Here is a 17,221-nt window from a genome sequence, read left to right on the forward strand (position 1 = left end):
GCTCTAATCTCAGATAACTCGAGCTGACTTCTGTGTTACCTTCAAATGCCTGCAGCCATGATTTAAACTCGGAGATGTGGTGTTGCCGCATTGAAAGCGAGCAGGAAGTTGTATAAGTTGTGTTGTCTGAAATTTACTGGAATTTGTGTCTCCTGGGGATAAAAAGCACTATGTCTTCATGCATGTTTAACTCAGGAAGAGCCTTTCGTGCTTAATTTAACGGATACTTGGGGGATGAAATATGGTGATAACATATTAAATTTGAGATAACTTGCAGTCTAAGTGCAATCTAGAGTACAGATTTTTTTTTTTTTTAGCATAGCAAGCACACCCTTTATCCTACATACAGAACCATGATTTCTGTCCACTAGATATTAAATATACTGTTTGTCCTATCAACTCCAAGTCCGAGCTGGCATCGGCTGGGTGTGCAGATACCTCATACAAATATTGCTCTTGAATTACCACCACATGAAAAGTTTATATTCCAAACAATACTGTAAATACTGTGATGCCGCTGCCTCATGAAAAACCCTCTGACTTTAATTTAAATCCAAATTCCTGCTCAGATATTTAAACACCACTGAGTGGAGTTGTCATTTTAGCTTTTCTGACTATAACCACATTCCCAAAACCTGCATATTCTGCTTCCGTTTCTGCTTTATGTACTGTGATCCCACACCTTTTTCACAGCGACATGTTGACAACTCAGGTGTAACAAAATAAATTAGCGTTGGCTTTGTTCTATTCAGCCATCCCGGTGAGTCATGTTGGTAAGTCACATTAAAGGAATGCCGCTACAGGCATTAATCACGCTTGTACTTTACCTGCTTTGTTATGTGAAAATGTCTGCTAACCTTAATCCTACACAGAGTTACTCCACAGCAAAGGTTTATGTCATAAAATCAAAGATGTGCTGCTGTGTTGGTTTTTCACAGTTTTATTTTTTACAACCGTTTTTATACAATTTAATTTTTTGTGAAGCACTTTGTGACTGCTGTGTGAAAGAAGTTTCTCAAAATGGAGTAATGGGCATTTCGGACATGATTGTCTGCCTTGGATTAATACATGTTAGAAACTAGTGACTATTTTCTGGTCGGAGGACAGTGGTCGTGGAATTGACTCAAGATAAACTGCAGGAACCTTTTTTTTTGTAACGAAGGAACAATACAATGGTGTGGTTCATTAACTTGTTTTTAATAGTTTTTGGAAAACAATGAAAATTTTGGGGACAAAAGAATGAACATGGTTTGGTGGTCATTAATGAAACAAAACTGAGGTCACATGAAAGCCAATTGGACAAGTTAGATTGATTGAACGGCCATCCAGCCAATCACAGCCATTTGACTAAGCCATGAGGAGCGGACGAGGAAGCCTACAGTCAAATTACATGCGGGCGTTCATAAAGACTCGCCGCTGGCTGTGCTAACAGATTATAAAATAACAGATCAGATTTATCAAACTGCTATTTAACTGGTTAGTAATATAAATTTTTTTATTTGGAACTTTGTCTTGTTATGCGATGTATCAGCTAACATTAGTCATTGAGCAAAAAATGAAATACGTTATCGGCTAGCTACATCAATCATTCTAAATACAAGCCAGGTAGCAAACAAACTTCACCCTCCTCTCTTTTGGGGACATCTCTCGCACGCTTGGGATAGTTTGATTGCAACATCAAAACAGTTTGATATTTTTGTACTTTTTATTATGGGGAATACGAGCAAATGCACAAATGCAAAAGGCAGAAAACGACTGACTCAATTTTCAAGCTAAGTAGTCATGTAAGTGGACGTGTGCTTTCCTACGAAAGAAAGAGAAAGCAAGCTTGCGACATACGATGGCAATCACGGGTCTAAAGTATTACAATAGTTTGGTTCTTGAGTGAATGCTTTGGTGTTCATTAATGTAACTTAAAGCTATTTGTTTGAGTTTAAAGCATTTATATTTGAATTTGAAAAGCAAAACTTGAATAGTTGCATTAACAAATGTAATTTGTTCACACCACCATAGTGAAAGTATACAGAGATTTTAATTTTCTGTGGCGATTAATTTTAAGGTAAATTTATGCAATTTCATTATATTCATGGGTGTAACCAGAGTCTTTTGGGAGGGATAGTGTCCCCCACAATACTAAGAAAATACCGATCTGTCCCCCCAATATAGAGTTGAGTGTCTGACAGTTTTATGGAAAGAATTCCTACAATGTTAGACCTCTCTGTTTGATCAGACAACAGCTGATATTGCTCTGCTTGAAACCACCAGACTCCATTATTAACAATACAAACACTAATTAAAACTGCAAGCAGTGATAAGTGGGACCTAACATGCTGAACATCGGGGAGCCAGCGGGTCGGGGCATACTTAAAAAAAATGAAAAAAAGTCGTACAATAGCATGTCGTTCTAAATATGAAAAAAAAAAAAAGCATACTATAGTATGTCGTCCAAAGTATAAAAAAGTCATACCAAAATATGACAAAAACTTTATACTATAGCATGTGCTCCGAAATATGAAAACAAAGTCATACTATAACATGTTGTCGAAAATATATTAAAAAAAAAAAGTAATCCAAATGTATGAAAAATACTCATATGATAGCATGTCATCTAAAATATGAAGATTAAGTCATGCTATAGTATGTCTTCAAAAGCACAAAGAAAAACCACAGTATCACAGGTGCAATGGTGTAATGGTTAGTGCTGGTGCCTCACAGTGGGAAGATCATTGGTTCGATTCTGCCTGGAGACAGCCTATCGGGTCCAAAAAAGGCTAATTTGTTGGAAATATTAAATTTTTTCAATCACATATCATGTTTTTGAAAATATGAATAAAAGGTATACTATTATTTCATTATTTCGACATCATGGCACACCTGTTTTTCCCTCTGTCTTGCATGGGTCAGGCCGGGATTGATCTCACGATCTTCTAGCTGTTAGGCGTCAAGCGCTAACCACTGTGCCACTGATGGTACAACTGCTATGCACATTTTGGATGACATACTATAGTATGACTTTGTATTAAATATTTGCACAAGATACAATATTATGACTTTTTTTGAACTGACATGCATGTCTCAAGTGGGAATAAAACCCAGGAACATCTCACTGTGAGGCAACTGTTCTAACCACTGCACCACTGTGCCAAATGCAATATTATGACTTTTTTTGAGTGGGAATAAAACTGTCTGAAAAAATTTTCATACTATAGCATGCCATCCAAAATATGATAAATAAAGTCATACTATAGCATGTCTTTCAAAATATGAAAAAAATGTCATACATTACATGGCATCCAAAATATGATAAAAAAAAAATATTCATAGTATAGCATGTTCAAATTATGAAATAAAGGTAATACTATAGCTTGTCTTCTAAATTATGAAAAGTAAGTCATGCTATAGTATGTCCTCAAAAGCACAAAGGAAAATCACAGTATCACAGGTGCAATGGTGTGGTGGTTAGTGCTGGTGCTTCTTTGGTTCAATTCCTGCTGGAGACAGCCATGTCAGTTTAAAAAAAAGTCAAGTTGTTGGACATATATTGAAAAAAAAAAAAATCACATGTTTTTGAAAATATGAATAAAAATTATACTGTTATTTTATTTTTTTTAAATAATTTTGACAAGATAGCACAACTATTTTTTCCCCTACCTTGCATGGGTAAAGCAGGGATTGATCTCTCTTTTTTTGAGTGGGAATAAAACCGTCCAAAAAAAATGTCATACTACAGTATGCCATCCAAAATATGACAAAAAGGTCATACTATAGCACGTTGTTTAAAATATGAAAACTAAGTCATACTATATAGCATGTTGTCCAAAATATGAAAAAAGTCATACTATAGCACGTCTTCTTAAATATTAAAAAAGTCATACTATAGCATGTTGTCCGAAATATAATAAAAAAAAGTCAAAATTTATGAAAAAGATTCATACTATAGTATATCATCCCAACTATGACAAAAAGGTCATACTACAGCACATCGTTTAAAATATGAGAAAAAAATTCATACTATAGCATTTTGTCCAAATTATGAAAAAAAAGTCACACTATAGCATATCTTCTAAAATATGAAAAAAGTCATACTATAGCATGTCGTCAAAAAAATATGAAAAAAAGCTATATTATAGCATGTCGTCCAAATTAGGAAAAAAAAGTAATTATATAGCATGCCGTCCAAAACATGATAAAAAAAACTCATACCGTCATCAGTTTAGGGGGCGCTTGCGAGCCATTTAGCCACGCCCACTTTCGACACCACTAAAATACGTAATTTTTCACTGGGAGGGATGCGTGTACCAATTTTCATGAGTTTGTTAGTATGTTAAAGGCGACAAAAAGGCAATTCTTTTGTAAGAAAAAGCGGAATAATAATTACTTGAAGAGCAATAGGGCTTTCGCACCATTCGATGCTCGGGCCCTGTAGTTGAGTTTTGTGGCTTTGAACAGAGTGATATGGGACTATGGGTATGTAGCCTGGCATCCATAATACAGACAACTATCAGTGATATTTATCAGTGATGCTTTAAGTCTGTAGGTTTCCCAAGTGGAGAGAATAAAGAATTCCAAGTTTATCCTGGTGAGGATGGTCAGTAAAATGTTTTGGATATTTCGGACTTCATGCTATCTCCAAAAACATTTTTATAATATTTTGGACGACATACTATAGTATCAAATATTTATGACATTTTAGATGACATACTATCGTATGAAATTTTTATGACATTTTAGACTACATATCAATTTGTTTTTGACATTTTGGACCACATACTAAGGTATGACATTTTTTATGACATTTTGGATGGCTTTCAGATTTCAATATAATTTATTCAAAGTTTTGAGTGACATATTTTTATCCATAAATAAGAATCTTCCTGTCAAAAACTATTTATTTGAAATGAGTAGTTGTTACAGTCACAGTCCTCAGTGTCTGCTGATCTGTTACTCCGTGTCAATGGTATATTTGCTTATTTCACCACTGCTGTTCAGTACAGTAGCTGCTGAGCTGATGTATAACCAATGATCTCTGATAATCTCAGAATAATATGTTAGAATGACAACGGCACTGTGTTTCTAATCTGCCATATTTATTCATTGTAATCTGATTGTCAGAAAATCCTCCTCTTGACTTTTACCACAGGGACCCCCTTTATTTGTAATCTGCATCATCATCAACAGCATAATGCAGTGTTAGAGTTCATTATTTTACTTGTTTAAATACAATCTGAGTACAGCATATTTGACATCCCCAAAATCGAAGACTTGGGAGAAATAATGAGCATCCATACCTCTGAAATTATGTTTATTCAGCAGTCAGTATAGAGTGTTAGATAAAACATTTTTGGCACAGTTGCTTAATGATAATAAGCTGTCCCGTTTCTGTGTGGTAATCTAAATAAATATGCAAAACCATAATTTATTTCCCAAATAAATACAATATAAACTACAATGAAGATGCACCGCATCTGCACCCAACACTTCACGTCCTCAGGAAAAAAAACAAAAGAATAAAAGCATAATTTGTTATACTTCAGGCAGTTACAATGAGTTCAAACCAAATAAAGGTCATTGAAGGTGAAAAAGATGCTTCTTAGTTCCTTTCAACAGTTTATCTTTCTCCTAAAAGTCTACCAGGCAATACAACAAGGAGGCATTTGCAGGGCCTGTAGAAGGCTGTACTGTGGGTTTGGATTAGAAAAAGTTACATGGATTTATGGATGGGTGCAAACACAACTTCAGATCCCAATGTCTACTTTAGTTTTCAGTCACCGACAAAAACAAAAAACATGTAACTACTTTTCACTTGTCTCTTTTACACTTGAGATATGAGAGTCAACCCGGTATTACGCCAGTGAGTGTAATATGCACATCGGTCCACTAGATGATACTGTGTCAGCGTCACGTTTTGCTTCACTTTGGCGTGAAAAATAAGCTTCCTTAGGTCGGGGCGCCGAAGTGTATGTTGACTTTTGCGTTCCTGTCTTGAGACTATCTCTCCACTCCGTTACATACAGAGAACCAAGGTTACAATGCAACCACTTGCTCTCTTGTGGGAGGCTGTGGCTCAGATGGTACAGCATTTGCCCACTAATCGGAAGATTGTTGGTTCGATCCCTGACTCCTGGCCACATGCCTGAGTGTCCTTGGGCAAGACACTGAACCTTAAGTTGCTCCTGATGGCGTACCGTCGGTGTGTGAATGTAGTCCTAATAGCGAGCACCTCGCACGGCAGCTCATGAATGGGTGAATGGAAAACAGTGTAAAAAGCGCTGAGACCGACAAGGTGATAAAGCGCTGTACAAGTGCAGACCATTTACCATTCCCAAGGGCTCGAACCCTGTTGTTCGGATGATAGTCCTGTGTATGTTTTATCAAAGCACCCAGGCCCTCTTCCATCTTTGTACTTTGTCACATGACCTCCTTCTTTGACCCTGCTCATACGTGCATTCACTTTCTACACCCAGGTAAGGCAGAACCTGACCCTGACACGGTATCCTCCAGTGGACTGATGGGTGTATCGCATGCTTTGGTGTCACACCAGGCTGTGAGATTCGCTAAACTCTGTGTACGTGTAAACATTTACAAATTACATTCAGAGATAAGAATTAAACAGATTATAATACCTGGAAATAGAAATGTGAGATGTTTATGAATCTAACTTTGTGACTTCATCATGTGTGTCGGTTTGACTTGGTGTGTTTTGGCAATTATTTGAGGAAAAAATAATTCCGGAGGATTATGGGTAATTATGTGTCATATACTGGGTTATTTGGGGAAAGTACAAAAAAAAAAAAATGATGCATTATGGAGAGGAGATGGGAGAAACTGTGCTATCGCTAAAGGGAGAGTGTATTTATGTGTTCTGAAGCAGGTCCTGACTGTTCATCTACAAAAACAACAACATATAAAACACAATTATTAAAGGTGGGTATCAAACCTGGAGCACTAGAAAATGAATTCCTTTCATAGTCAAATTCTTATCAATAACACGTTTACCTGTGTAATAACACTGCAATCAGTAACAGTAATGCACACAAGCAAGGAAAGAGGTCACAGAAACAGTCATGGCCTGAGATAACAACAATTCAACACACCTTTGAGTCAATATCTGATCACGAGACATTACAATCAGGTCAGTAGGCCAAACTGTCCTGTGCAGAACTTAGACAAAACACTGGTGTATTTTATTTGTGTTTCATTTATGGCTTTGAATTTTGATTGTCTGCACATTTCTGCATGAAAGGTGAATCCCGTCATTTAAACTTCAAGATCTGGACTCACTGAAGTTAACACCACTGTATGAAGTGCAGTAACAGCAATGATCTAAAGCCCAACATGGCTCTTCATCACGAGTCCATCACACGTACTACTACTCAAATATAATATCACAAACACGATGTTGCTAAATTGTTGTTACACACCAGTTTACAGTGTTACTACACAGATAGAAAAGATAACAACTTTTTGGTATGAACAGTCAGTTTCTGTCTTTTTACATGGAAACCAAACACTTGCTGTCCACGTGATTCAGTCCCAACTTGTGGTGACAGACTCCCAAAAGTCAATCAGTCAAAAAGGCTGCAGCTGTGCAGCAGCCATAAATATTCCCATCCTGTCCTCGTCTCCTTTGAGTTCATATTCCGTAGTTTGTGATTAGACACCATCCGTGTTTGTCTTTTCCGATAGAGCAGCATGAAGAAGTGATAGGTCCATTTCTCTGGGTCATACACACCCACAATTCTTTGCAGACACATTCTGTATCGTGTGATAGCGGCTCTTGTTGTCCAGGAAGGAAAATTCCTTTTCGAATGCGGTCGGCCGGCAGCAGGGCCCGTTGCTAACTTTGTCCTTGCGGCCCTTCTGCCTGAAGCCCGTCCGCGTCATGTGCTCCATGGTGATGTCGTAGTTGTGCCGGTGAGCCGTGCACTTGCCGCTGCAGTAGCGCAGAAGCACCGTCTCGTCGCTCTCGTAGCCGAGACCCAATTCGCTCACCGTCAGCTCCAGCTCCCGCACAGAGCAGGGCTTCGGCCGACGGGCTCTTTTAGTCCTCCGGGCCTGGTTGTCGCCCAGGCGCCAGCTCTTCCTTCGTTTCCTGTCTAGCAAGTTCCCGACCACATGCTGAAGCTCGCCCTCCGTGAAGCTCTGGAACATCATGGAAACTGATGGGAGTAGGAGATAAATCAATTAGCAACGTTAATGACAGGCAAGAGGAAGGGATCTCCTGTGTAATTTTGTGACTAACATTTTCAACAATCAGAAATGTCAACAGAGCAGATTGTTCGAAGAGATAGCACACTGGCAGGACAATGAAAGTCAGGTGCAAACAGAGGAACAGTGGCTTATTTTATCTTAACACCATGACGGCTACAAACTGATCTTATCACCAGCAGCATGACAGAAAGTGCTCTATCTCCATGGATCCAATTTTGTTGATGAATGCCTGTTGAAGGCCGTGTGAAAAGAAAAGTAAAGAAGAGAAGATGTGATACGTCATCCTCTCGTGCTGGTTATAGTGGATCTATGGAGAGCCAGTGAACTATGAGGTGCTAATTGACTCCTGGGTATTGTGATACATTAATACCTGCTCTATAAACAACGGAGTCGGGTACTAAGTGTTCTATCTGAACCCTGGCAGCCCTTTCCCATGACACCTTATCTCAGTGCAGACATGTAAGGAGAAGACAGTTTATCTTACACTCCGACAGGACAGAGTTCACGTTGTCGGTCGAGCGGATCCTCCGATGAAGGCCGCCCGTCTGTTGGGGCGGCGCTCTTGATTCTGCTGAGGAGTTTGAGGATGACGACGACGAGGAGGAGGATGTTGGGGGTGAGGTTCTGGATGTTTCCTCTAACGATGAAGACGGTCTTGACGAGTGTGAAGATGCGTGTGGATTTTTAGTCCTGAGTTTGAACTGTCCGATGGTGGCCATCTTTCTAACGAGGATGGTTGACAGAGCTGCACCGCAGAGCATGAAGGCAAAAGTAGCACATTTCCATAACTTCATCTTAGAACGTGGAGGAGCATTGAAACTCTGCGGAGAGAGAGAAATGTACAAAACGTCAGACGTGTTTAAACAGTCACACCTTCAATCATGTAAACCATCTTCTCAACCCGTCACATTAAGGCCCGGGCGGAACAATGCTAATCTTTTATGCCATTAACATTTCTGTGACCTTTTCCATAAATCCACTTCTCCCAACTCGGGTTTTCTCTAACAGGGCTTTTATTTTTACCAGCGGTTTACTTTTTCTGGTTCTGCTGTCAGTTCATTTCACTTTTAAGTGGGTTCATGATCCGCGAGCCCGACATCACTTGCTGACACCTGAGAATGCAGTGTGTTTAAAGCCGTATTGCCGCAGCCTGAGGAAGGAAAATAACATGACTGCAATTTTTAATTTGAGCTGAAGGCAGACTGGATGAGTTCTGCAACCCCTCACCCCTTGAACCCTATTAAAAATTCACATATCATACCAGAAATACCTGATGTGAATGAGAATATAAGCTTCCTTTCTTGATTTCTGTGGGGAAATACATCCCTTCCTTTACAAGAATCACCTAACCACACCTACAGTGCTGTGAAAAAGTGTTTGCCCCCTTCCTGATTTCTTATTTTTTTGCATGCCTGTCACACTTAAATGTTTCAGATCATCAAACAAATTTAAATATTAGTCAAAGGTAACACAAGTAAACACAAAATGCAGTTTTTAAATGAAGGTTTTTATTATTAACGGAGAAAAAAAAAATCCAAACCCACATGGCCCTGTGTGAAAAAGTGTTTGCCCCCTAAACCTAATAACTGGTTGGGCCACCCTTAGCAGCAACAACTGCAATCAAGCGTTTGCGATAACTTGCAATGAGTCTTTTACAGCTGTGGAGGAATTTTGGCCCACTCATCTTTGTAGAGTTGTTGTAATTCAGCCACATTGGAGGGTCTTCCAGCATGAACCACCTTTTTAAGATCATGCCACAGCATCTCAATAGGATTCAGGTCAGGACTTTGACTAGGCCACTCCAAAGTCTTCATTTGTTTTTCTTCAGCCATTCAGAGGTGGACTTGCTGGTGTGTTTTGGATCATTGTCCTGCTGCAGAACCCAAGTTGGCTTCAGCTTGAGGTCACGAACAGACGGCCGGACATTCTCCTTCAGGATTTTTTGGTAGACAGTAGAATTCATGGTTCCATTTATCACAGCAAGTCTTCCAGGTCCTGAAGCAGCAAAACAGCCCCAGACCATCACACTTCCACCACCATATTTTACTGTTGGTATGATGTTCTTTTTCTGAAATGCGGTGTTACTTTTATGCCAGATGTAACGGGACACACACCTTCCAAAAAGTTAAACTTTTGTCTCATCAGTCCACGGAGTATTTTCCCAAAAATCTTGGGGATCATCGAGATGTTTTCTGGCAAAAATGAGACGAGCCTTAATGTTCTTTTTGCTCAGCGGTGGTTTTGGTCTTGGAACTCTGCCATGTGGGCCATTTTTGCCCAGTCTCTTTCTTATGGTGGAGTCATAAACACTGACCTTAACTGAGGCAAATGAGGCCTGCAGTTCTTTAGATGTTGTTGTGGGGTCTTTTGTGACCTCTCGGATGAGTCGTTGCTGCGCTGTCAGGGTAATTTTGGTCGGCCGGCCACTCCTGGGAAGGTTCACCGCTGTTCCATGTTTTCTCCATTTGTGGATAATGAGTCTCACTGTGGTTCGCTGGAGTCCCAAAGCTTTAGAAATGTCTTTAGAACCTTTTCCAGACTGATAGATCTCAATTACTTTCTTTCTCATTTGCTCCTGAATTTCTTTGGATCTCGGCATGATGTCTAGCTTTTGAGGATCTTTTGCTCTACTTCACTTTGTCAGGCAGGTCCTATTTAAGTGATTTCTTGATTGAGAGCAGGTGTGGCAGTAATCAGGCCTGGGTGTGGCTAGAGAAATTGAACTCAGGTGTGATAAACCACAGTTAAGTTATGTTTTAACAGGAGGGGGCAAACACTTTTTCACACAGGGCCAAATGAGTTTGGATTTTTTTTTCTCTCCCTTAATAATACAAATTTTCATTTAAAAACTGCATTTTGTGTTTACTTGTGTTATCTTTGACTAATATGTAAATTAGTTTGATGATCTGAAACATTTAAGTGTGACAGACATGCAAAAAAATAAGAAATCAGGAAGGGGGCAAACACTTTTTCACACCACTGTATTTGCAATGCTATGTATGATGAGGGCTCCCTAAACATGTATACAACCTTTATCTGAGACAGCCCCTCCCTTCCAGCAGACACAGCACCACAGCAGCCACAAATCTCAAATTTTACGACTTTTGTTTTCCTTTTTGTTATTGTCATTGTCAAGCCGCTGGTATTTGAGACGTTTGACACGAACACTCCTTCGTATTTTTCATATCATCTCACCAGTGAGCAAAACATTCCCCCCAGAGTCAGAAATGATACACTGGCAGTGACTAACAGCAAATCCAGACCAGCCTTACAAAGCGTTTTGCCAGACTGGATTCTGTAGTGTACATATACAGGCTGCTGGATTGTTTACAATGTCACATATTTTTGTCTGGTTTATTATAAGAACAAAAATCCAAAAATGAATATTTGTAAGTAAGTGGTTAGCTCCTGTAGATCACATTAAACACGACTGTTTGTGGAACAATAGAGAAAGTTGGAACATTTTAGTTAAGTAAAACAAAACAAAAAGTACTATAGGCAGATTCAGACAGAACTTCGCTGCATCTCGGAGTTTTTGGACACCGCAGAGGAAAAATATAAAGAACACACGAGTTGCAGCGGTATAAACAGCATATAAACAGGTATAACCAGTCCTATCAGTCAAAGCTTGACTCATCCCTCATAATTCCAGATGGGTTTGACGTGGTAAGCAGCTTCGGCACAATGAAGGGGTAGAATGGTATTCATTTGAAAGTCAAACATTTCAGCTAACAACCTCATTTGACACACAAAAAGTAAATCAAACGTGGAGCTGCTGCAGAGCGTCCCTCGGTGTCTGGCTATACGTTTGATGTTTCGTTTTCACTGAGACATGGTATATAAAAGCCTCAGTGGAAATTTTGCCTTTGTTTCTGTTGGTTCAACACCAGAAATCGTACTGCTCTTAATCTAGATATGATAAATTGTCAATTTCAAAAGAGCCGGTTTGCTATGATGTACAGCTCAGGATGAGATCATTGTTTTCTTTTGCTATTACTAGGTCAGTTTGGGAGAGTTACTCATCCTCGAAGTTAGCCGTTTCGCACGGCAGCGATGCATCAGCGTCCTCGGCCCGCTAGCTCCGTGTCTCATCTTGATAAAACAATTACCTCGTGAAGCACAGATGAGTCTTCCAATGCCTCACTAGCCAACACCGGACCAAGTCTGGTCATCAAACACTGATCTCACATCCCTGAAGACACTTTGATTGTCATAATTGCCCCACTCAGAAAGACATTAGTCCCATCTGCAGTCGATTGGCAGCAATAAAAGTGCCAAGGAACAGTCCGCAGCTTGTTCAGATGGTCACGGATGATGAATCAGCAGAGCCATTTGACATTTACCACGGACCCCCCCCCCGCTGGTATGGACATAAATATACAGATCTCGATGAGGAGATGGGGCACTGGTGTTTTCTTAGGACAGCAATGGAAAGAAATGAATGAGCAGCTGACTTCCTAAAAGGACAAATGCAGCAGCTTTCCAGCGAATGGAGAAGAGCAACAATGCAGAGGATATAGCGAAACCCCCGGAGGACTCTTCAGCAGAAGGAAAACTCATCCTCAAACAGGGACATAAAAGTGCAGATGAATCGCAAAAACAACCTAACCAGCTCCCACACATCCGCAACATGCCTGGCCCACACAGAGCATCAGACGCTGATGTGCCCATGCACGCTCCCGTGTGTGCAGATGTGAAGGCCAATCAAACGTGAGGCCCAAAACAAACAAGAGAAAATCATCCATTCACGAGAATTAAGGAGAAAAGACTCTGCAGGCAGGGACGTCCCCATTAGGACTTTGTGTTTCTAGACATAAGTCGGCGTGAATATGAGGTATGTGAGAAATAGCACACCTGATGTTTGCTGTCAGCCATAAGTCACCTGAGGAGCAACCAACAGAGAGAAAGCAGTCCCAGAAGGTCATTAACATGTTTGAAGCAAACCATGAACGTGACGTGTTTGGCAGAGGATCCTCCAAGTGTGTCAAAGCCATTCCTGAGACATTATGTATTCTCCGACGCATGCATCGCAGTCGAAGCCTGATCCTCAACTATCAACCGAGCTCTTGTTGCGCCTCAAAGATCGCATTATCTCAAATGACACAATCAAATTCATGTTTTCAAGGAATAATTGGGTCAGTGGCCATGGTGCCACTAAGCTGGCGGTAATGTAATTACAGCAGCATGGCGCTCGTGTCCTCCACTCCCTCCACTCGTGTCCTCCACTCCCTCCCGTGCCAGAAGGAGAAACTCCACAGAATGCCGCAGCCTATGGAAGATGAACTAAAGATCTGTCAAAGTGCGGATAAGGGGCATCTGTGGTTATCACTTCTGAATGAAGCCCAGCAGACAGAGGAGGGGGGTGGGGGGGGTGGGGGGGCTTCTTGTCAGTTTCCTTGGATCCGGACCAATGTGACATGATTACAGCGACTGAAGATCACAGAAAGCCGTGGAAAGAAGAGCGTCTTTGTGCTGGAAAAAAGTAGAACGTTTTATGTCTCACCACGCAGTAAGATTTCTTCCTATATGTTCTCCTAAATAAAGCCGGCTCTGTTCCACTCTCCCTTTCTCGCTGTGACTCACACATACCATAAACACACACAGCACTTGTGTTGTTTCACTTTTGCCAAATCATCTGACGCAGACTCGTGTCGAAATTTAGACAAAGTCCAACCTTCCACTGTTGGCCAGACACCCTCTTTACTTCCAGATTGAACACACGCTCCTGGCGTCACATAACGCGAGATAATCCGGTTTACATAATACTGCTGCTTCTTGATGTCTACAAATGTCCACAGGTCTACCCATTGTGTGTTGGCTGCTGTGCAACCTGAGGCTACGCACAGAATATTATTACCATCCTGTGTGTTTCAGCCCTGCACCACCCATGTGACTGGCTGTCTCGGAACACACCCCATAAATACCTGCACTGAACTGAACAGCAGCATAACAAAACAGTGGGAAAATCACCTACTGTGTTGTTCCAAGGAAACAACGTGCTTTAAGGAGGCCTTGTCTTGTCTTTTCCCTCTTAAGTGAGCATCTCCTGATGGACCTGGGGACAGCTAGAGAGCGCTTGGGGAGGTAATAGGGACATATTCCAAAGATCAGGGCGGGATTAGCACTAATGCCTGCGGGCTTTATCTGCAGTCACGTGGGTTAACACCTGGCTGCAGTGTTGGTGGCGGAGGCCGGGCCTTGCCGTATGTGTGTGTGTCTGCGTTAATCCATCAGACACCTCCCGCTCCGGGGTTAGGCTGGCATGCAGGATCCGCCGAGAAAGAGCACGAGCAGGCGCTCCTTCGTCTAAAAATCTGTCCTGCCGTCTGCGTGTCAGAATAGCGAAGGAAAGTGACCACATTGGTGAGTTAGATCTGTTGTGTTGGCACCATGTTTGGCCAAAAGGCTGTACAAAAAAAGAAAAGAAGAAAAAAAAAAAAGAAAAGAAAAGTGGATGTTCTGGGCCAGGATTGGCTATTCTAAATCCAGCCTGGGTTCAAATGCAACTGAAAAAGGCTCAGGTTAGACTGTGCTGTAATTTTTCTGGGCAGCCACATTGCTTGGCTCCAGCTCTGTCACTCAGTAACCATCGCATAATTAAAACAAGCCTGGTTCTTGTTAGTGAGAAAACTGCCGTTCATTATTGAGGACAAAATAAATGAAGGGAAAAACAACTGTGTGTGATGCCAGAAAAATAGCAATTATTTGTACACACATTTTACAAATTCTAAACAGGATTCTCACCTCCTTTTAATCTACTGTGTGCGCGTAAATGGCTTATTAAGCTTCGATTTTATTTTGGAAGGCCTACTATCATGTCGCCTGGATTAATGCAGATTAATCCAGTGACCCAACAGCCTTGCACGACATCGCACAACTCAAACCTGTTGCTGTCCAGGCTGCATTAATGAGGTGTGAGGGGAGGACACATTTATAAATGCACCTTCCTAATTTGTCTGCCGTTTGCTAAAACGGGAAGACTTGAGTCAAGGTTTAATTGTGACTTCAGACAGGGAAGGCTTCCATGAGACTCAGCAGGGAAACCTCGTCTTATCTTCTTTTCTTTTTCTTTTTTTTTTCCCACGTCAGTGAGTTTGATGTTATCTCGGCTACTTTCTAAAGAAGAGTCTTTGAGCTGCTATTCTGGCTGTTAATCTGTTACTGCCAGATCCTCTTTTAGCACAACAGCATCGCCTCTAAACCCACGTTAAACATGTTGATGCTGTTGTTACAAAAGGTTGACGGCCATCTGGCACATGCTGAATACCACTTTCAAATATGACCCACACCAGCAAGCACAAGCAAGCACAAACATGTGAAATATGAGTTATTACATCGGTATTGGCTTCTTCAAATGAACATCTTCATTGTTTAAATGCACATAATCTTTTTTGCCATATTGTTTGTCGCAATAATATGTCAAAAAAAGAAAAGAAAATGCAGCGGAGTGAAGCATCACTTCAGTTTCCTCCAGTTATGACTTTCAGGTTATGAAAGTTGAACAGCTCAATTGACTTTAGGCTTAACCTCTATCCGGCCTCTCGGGGAGCAGCTAGATACAGTATAATCTCTACGTATGATATGGGATTAGTGCAAAGGGGATCATTACTTCAGTAAAATGAGTATCAGAAGTTCACCTCTCTCTGTACCTCCGTTATATCCTCATCTTCTTAATTATTTAAACAATCAAAAGTGCAGCTCTGCAAAAAAAAAAAAAAAGAACAAAAGAATCAATCCTGAAATAATGAATACAGAGAAAAATTATTATCTGAAATCACTATTTCGTAAGACGTTTTAGAAGTGGAGCAACTTTTGGCAAATGAAAACCAGCGAGTATTTGGAGCGCAATTACGTATGAGACTGAGGCAAACCACCATGTTGGAGAAGTGGCAGCAGGAGAAATGTATCCCTCACTCACAAAGTAAACTTGTCTGTGTGATGAGATGTGGTTCAACTTCTGCACTGAAATCGCAAAAATAATTTCTCTGCCAACATAATGGCGTGCCCATCGTAATCAATGGTAACCGCTCTGCAAACATTTCATGACAGGCAGCGGGGCACTATTGTCATGCGGTTGCCGCAAGGGCTGCTTGTTGATACAGATAATCCAACGTGTGTTTTCTGCCACTCAAGCACTTGGGAAAGCATCTCTGTCAGCAGCACCTAACACCTTCCTCATAAGCTGCCGGCTTAAACCAACAAAAGAAGATGTGGTGTCCTTACCGTTCGGCCGGCTAATCCAGACTTAGCTGCGTGGCGTCGTCTTCAGCTGACCTCCACAGGCAAGTGCTGGCTGGGTAAGTCCATCACCATCACAGGCGAGGAGTGAGGGCAGGACTCCTGCGTGTTCCCGTGGAAATCATCACAGCTCCCTGCGCCTGCAAGTAGGGGAGGTGTCCTGACTTGATTCGGGTCCAGGGTTATCTTATTCTTTTATCATATTTGCACTTCCATGGGATGTTTTCATATTGCTAAGATCAACATCAACATTCCTCCAAAAGTAAGCATGCACTTCATGGCAATCGGATCGGAGGTGGAGAGATAGATGCTTGGACTTGTCACTTGACTTCACAGTCGGGTTCACTTCAGAAAAGCTCTTCTCATCATGCTTCTCCACACACAGAACTTCCCGTCCTCTTTTTTTTTGTACACAAACTTTAACCTAAAACAGAAGAACAGAGCAGAGCTGAGCAGAGGCATGCAGTAAAAAAAAAAAAAAAAAAAAAGATCTCACAGATGCCTTAACTTTTATCCCATCTGTTGCGAAACTCACATCCCTTCTGAACATTTTACCCCCACAGAAACGTAATGATGGAAAGATAATAGTATACCTCCTTACCCTCTTTTCCAGCGGCAGGTCTTCTCTTCAGCTCCAGGGAGGGGAACTCTGCGGGTCGAGAAGATGGGTTTAGGGTGAAGAGGGAGAGCGTGGTTACCGTAAGTGGAGCACAGAGCTTCTCTGATGCCTCTGCCTGCCTCCCCCCCCACCCCCCACCCCTCAACTGTTGCT

At 41.2% G+C, this 17,221-nt stretch overlaps 1 protein-coding gene across 2 annotated transcripts; it reads right to left on the minus strand.

Moving 5' to 3' along the window:
• Nucleotides 1-5,285: 5,285 nt before the first annotated feature.
• LOC138203161 (neurturin) lies at nt 5,286-17,143 on the minus strand. Of its 2 annotated transcripts, none has more exons than XM_069157833.1 (4): nt 17,051-17,143; nt 16,435-16,873; nt 8,696-9,032; nt 5,286-8,159 (listed from the first exon to the last, which is right to left on the minus strand). In XM_069157833.1, the coding sequence occupies exons 3-4, from the start codon at nt 9,003-9,005 to the stop codon at nt 7,723-7,725; spliced, it is 747 nt and encodes a 248-aa protein (XP_069013934.1). In that variant the 5' UTR covers nt 9,006-9,032; nt 16,435-16,873; nt 17,051-17,143; the 3' UTR covers nt 5,286-7,722. The 2 variants fall into 2 exon arrangements, with proteins under 2 accessions (XP_069013934.1, XP_069013935.1); XM_069157834.1 differs by having other exon boundaries at nt 17,043-17,139.
• Nucleotides 17,144-17,221: the final 78 nt, after the last annotated feature.

Source organism: Embiotoca jacksoni, unplaced genomic scaffold, assembly GCF_022577435.1.
Source record: "Embiotoca jacksoni isolate LCO1_2020_lvr unplaced genomic scaffold, fEmbJac1.0.p SCAF_22, whole genome shotgun sequence".
Lineage (NCBI taxonomy): Eukaryota > Metazoa > Chordata > Actinopteri > Embiotocidae > Embiotoca > Embiotoca jacksoni.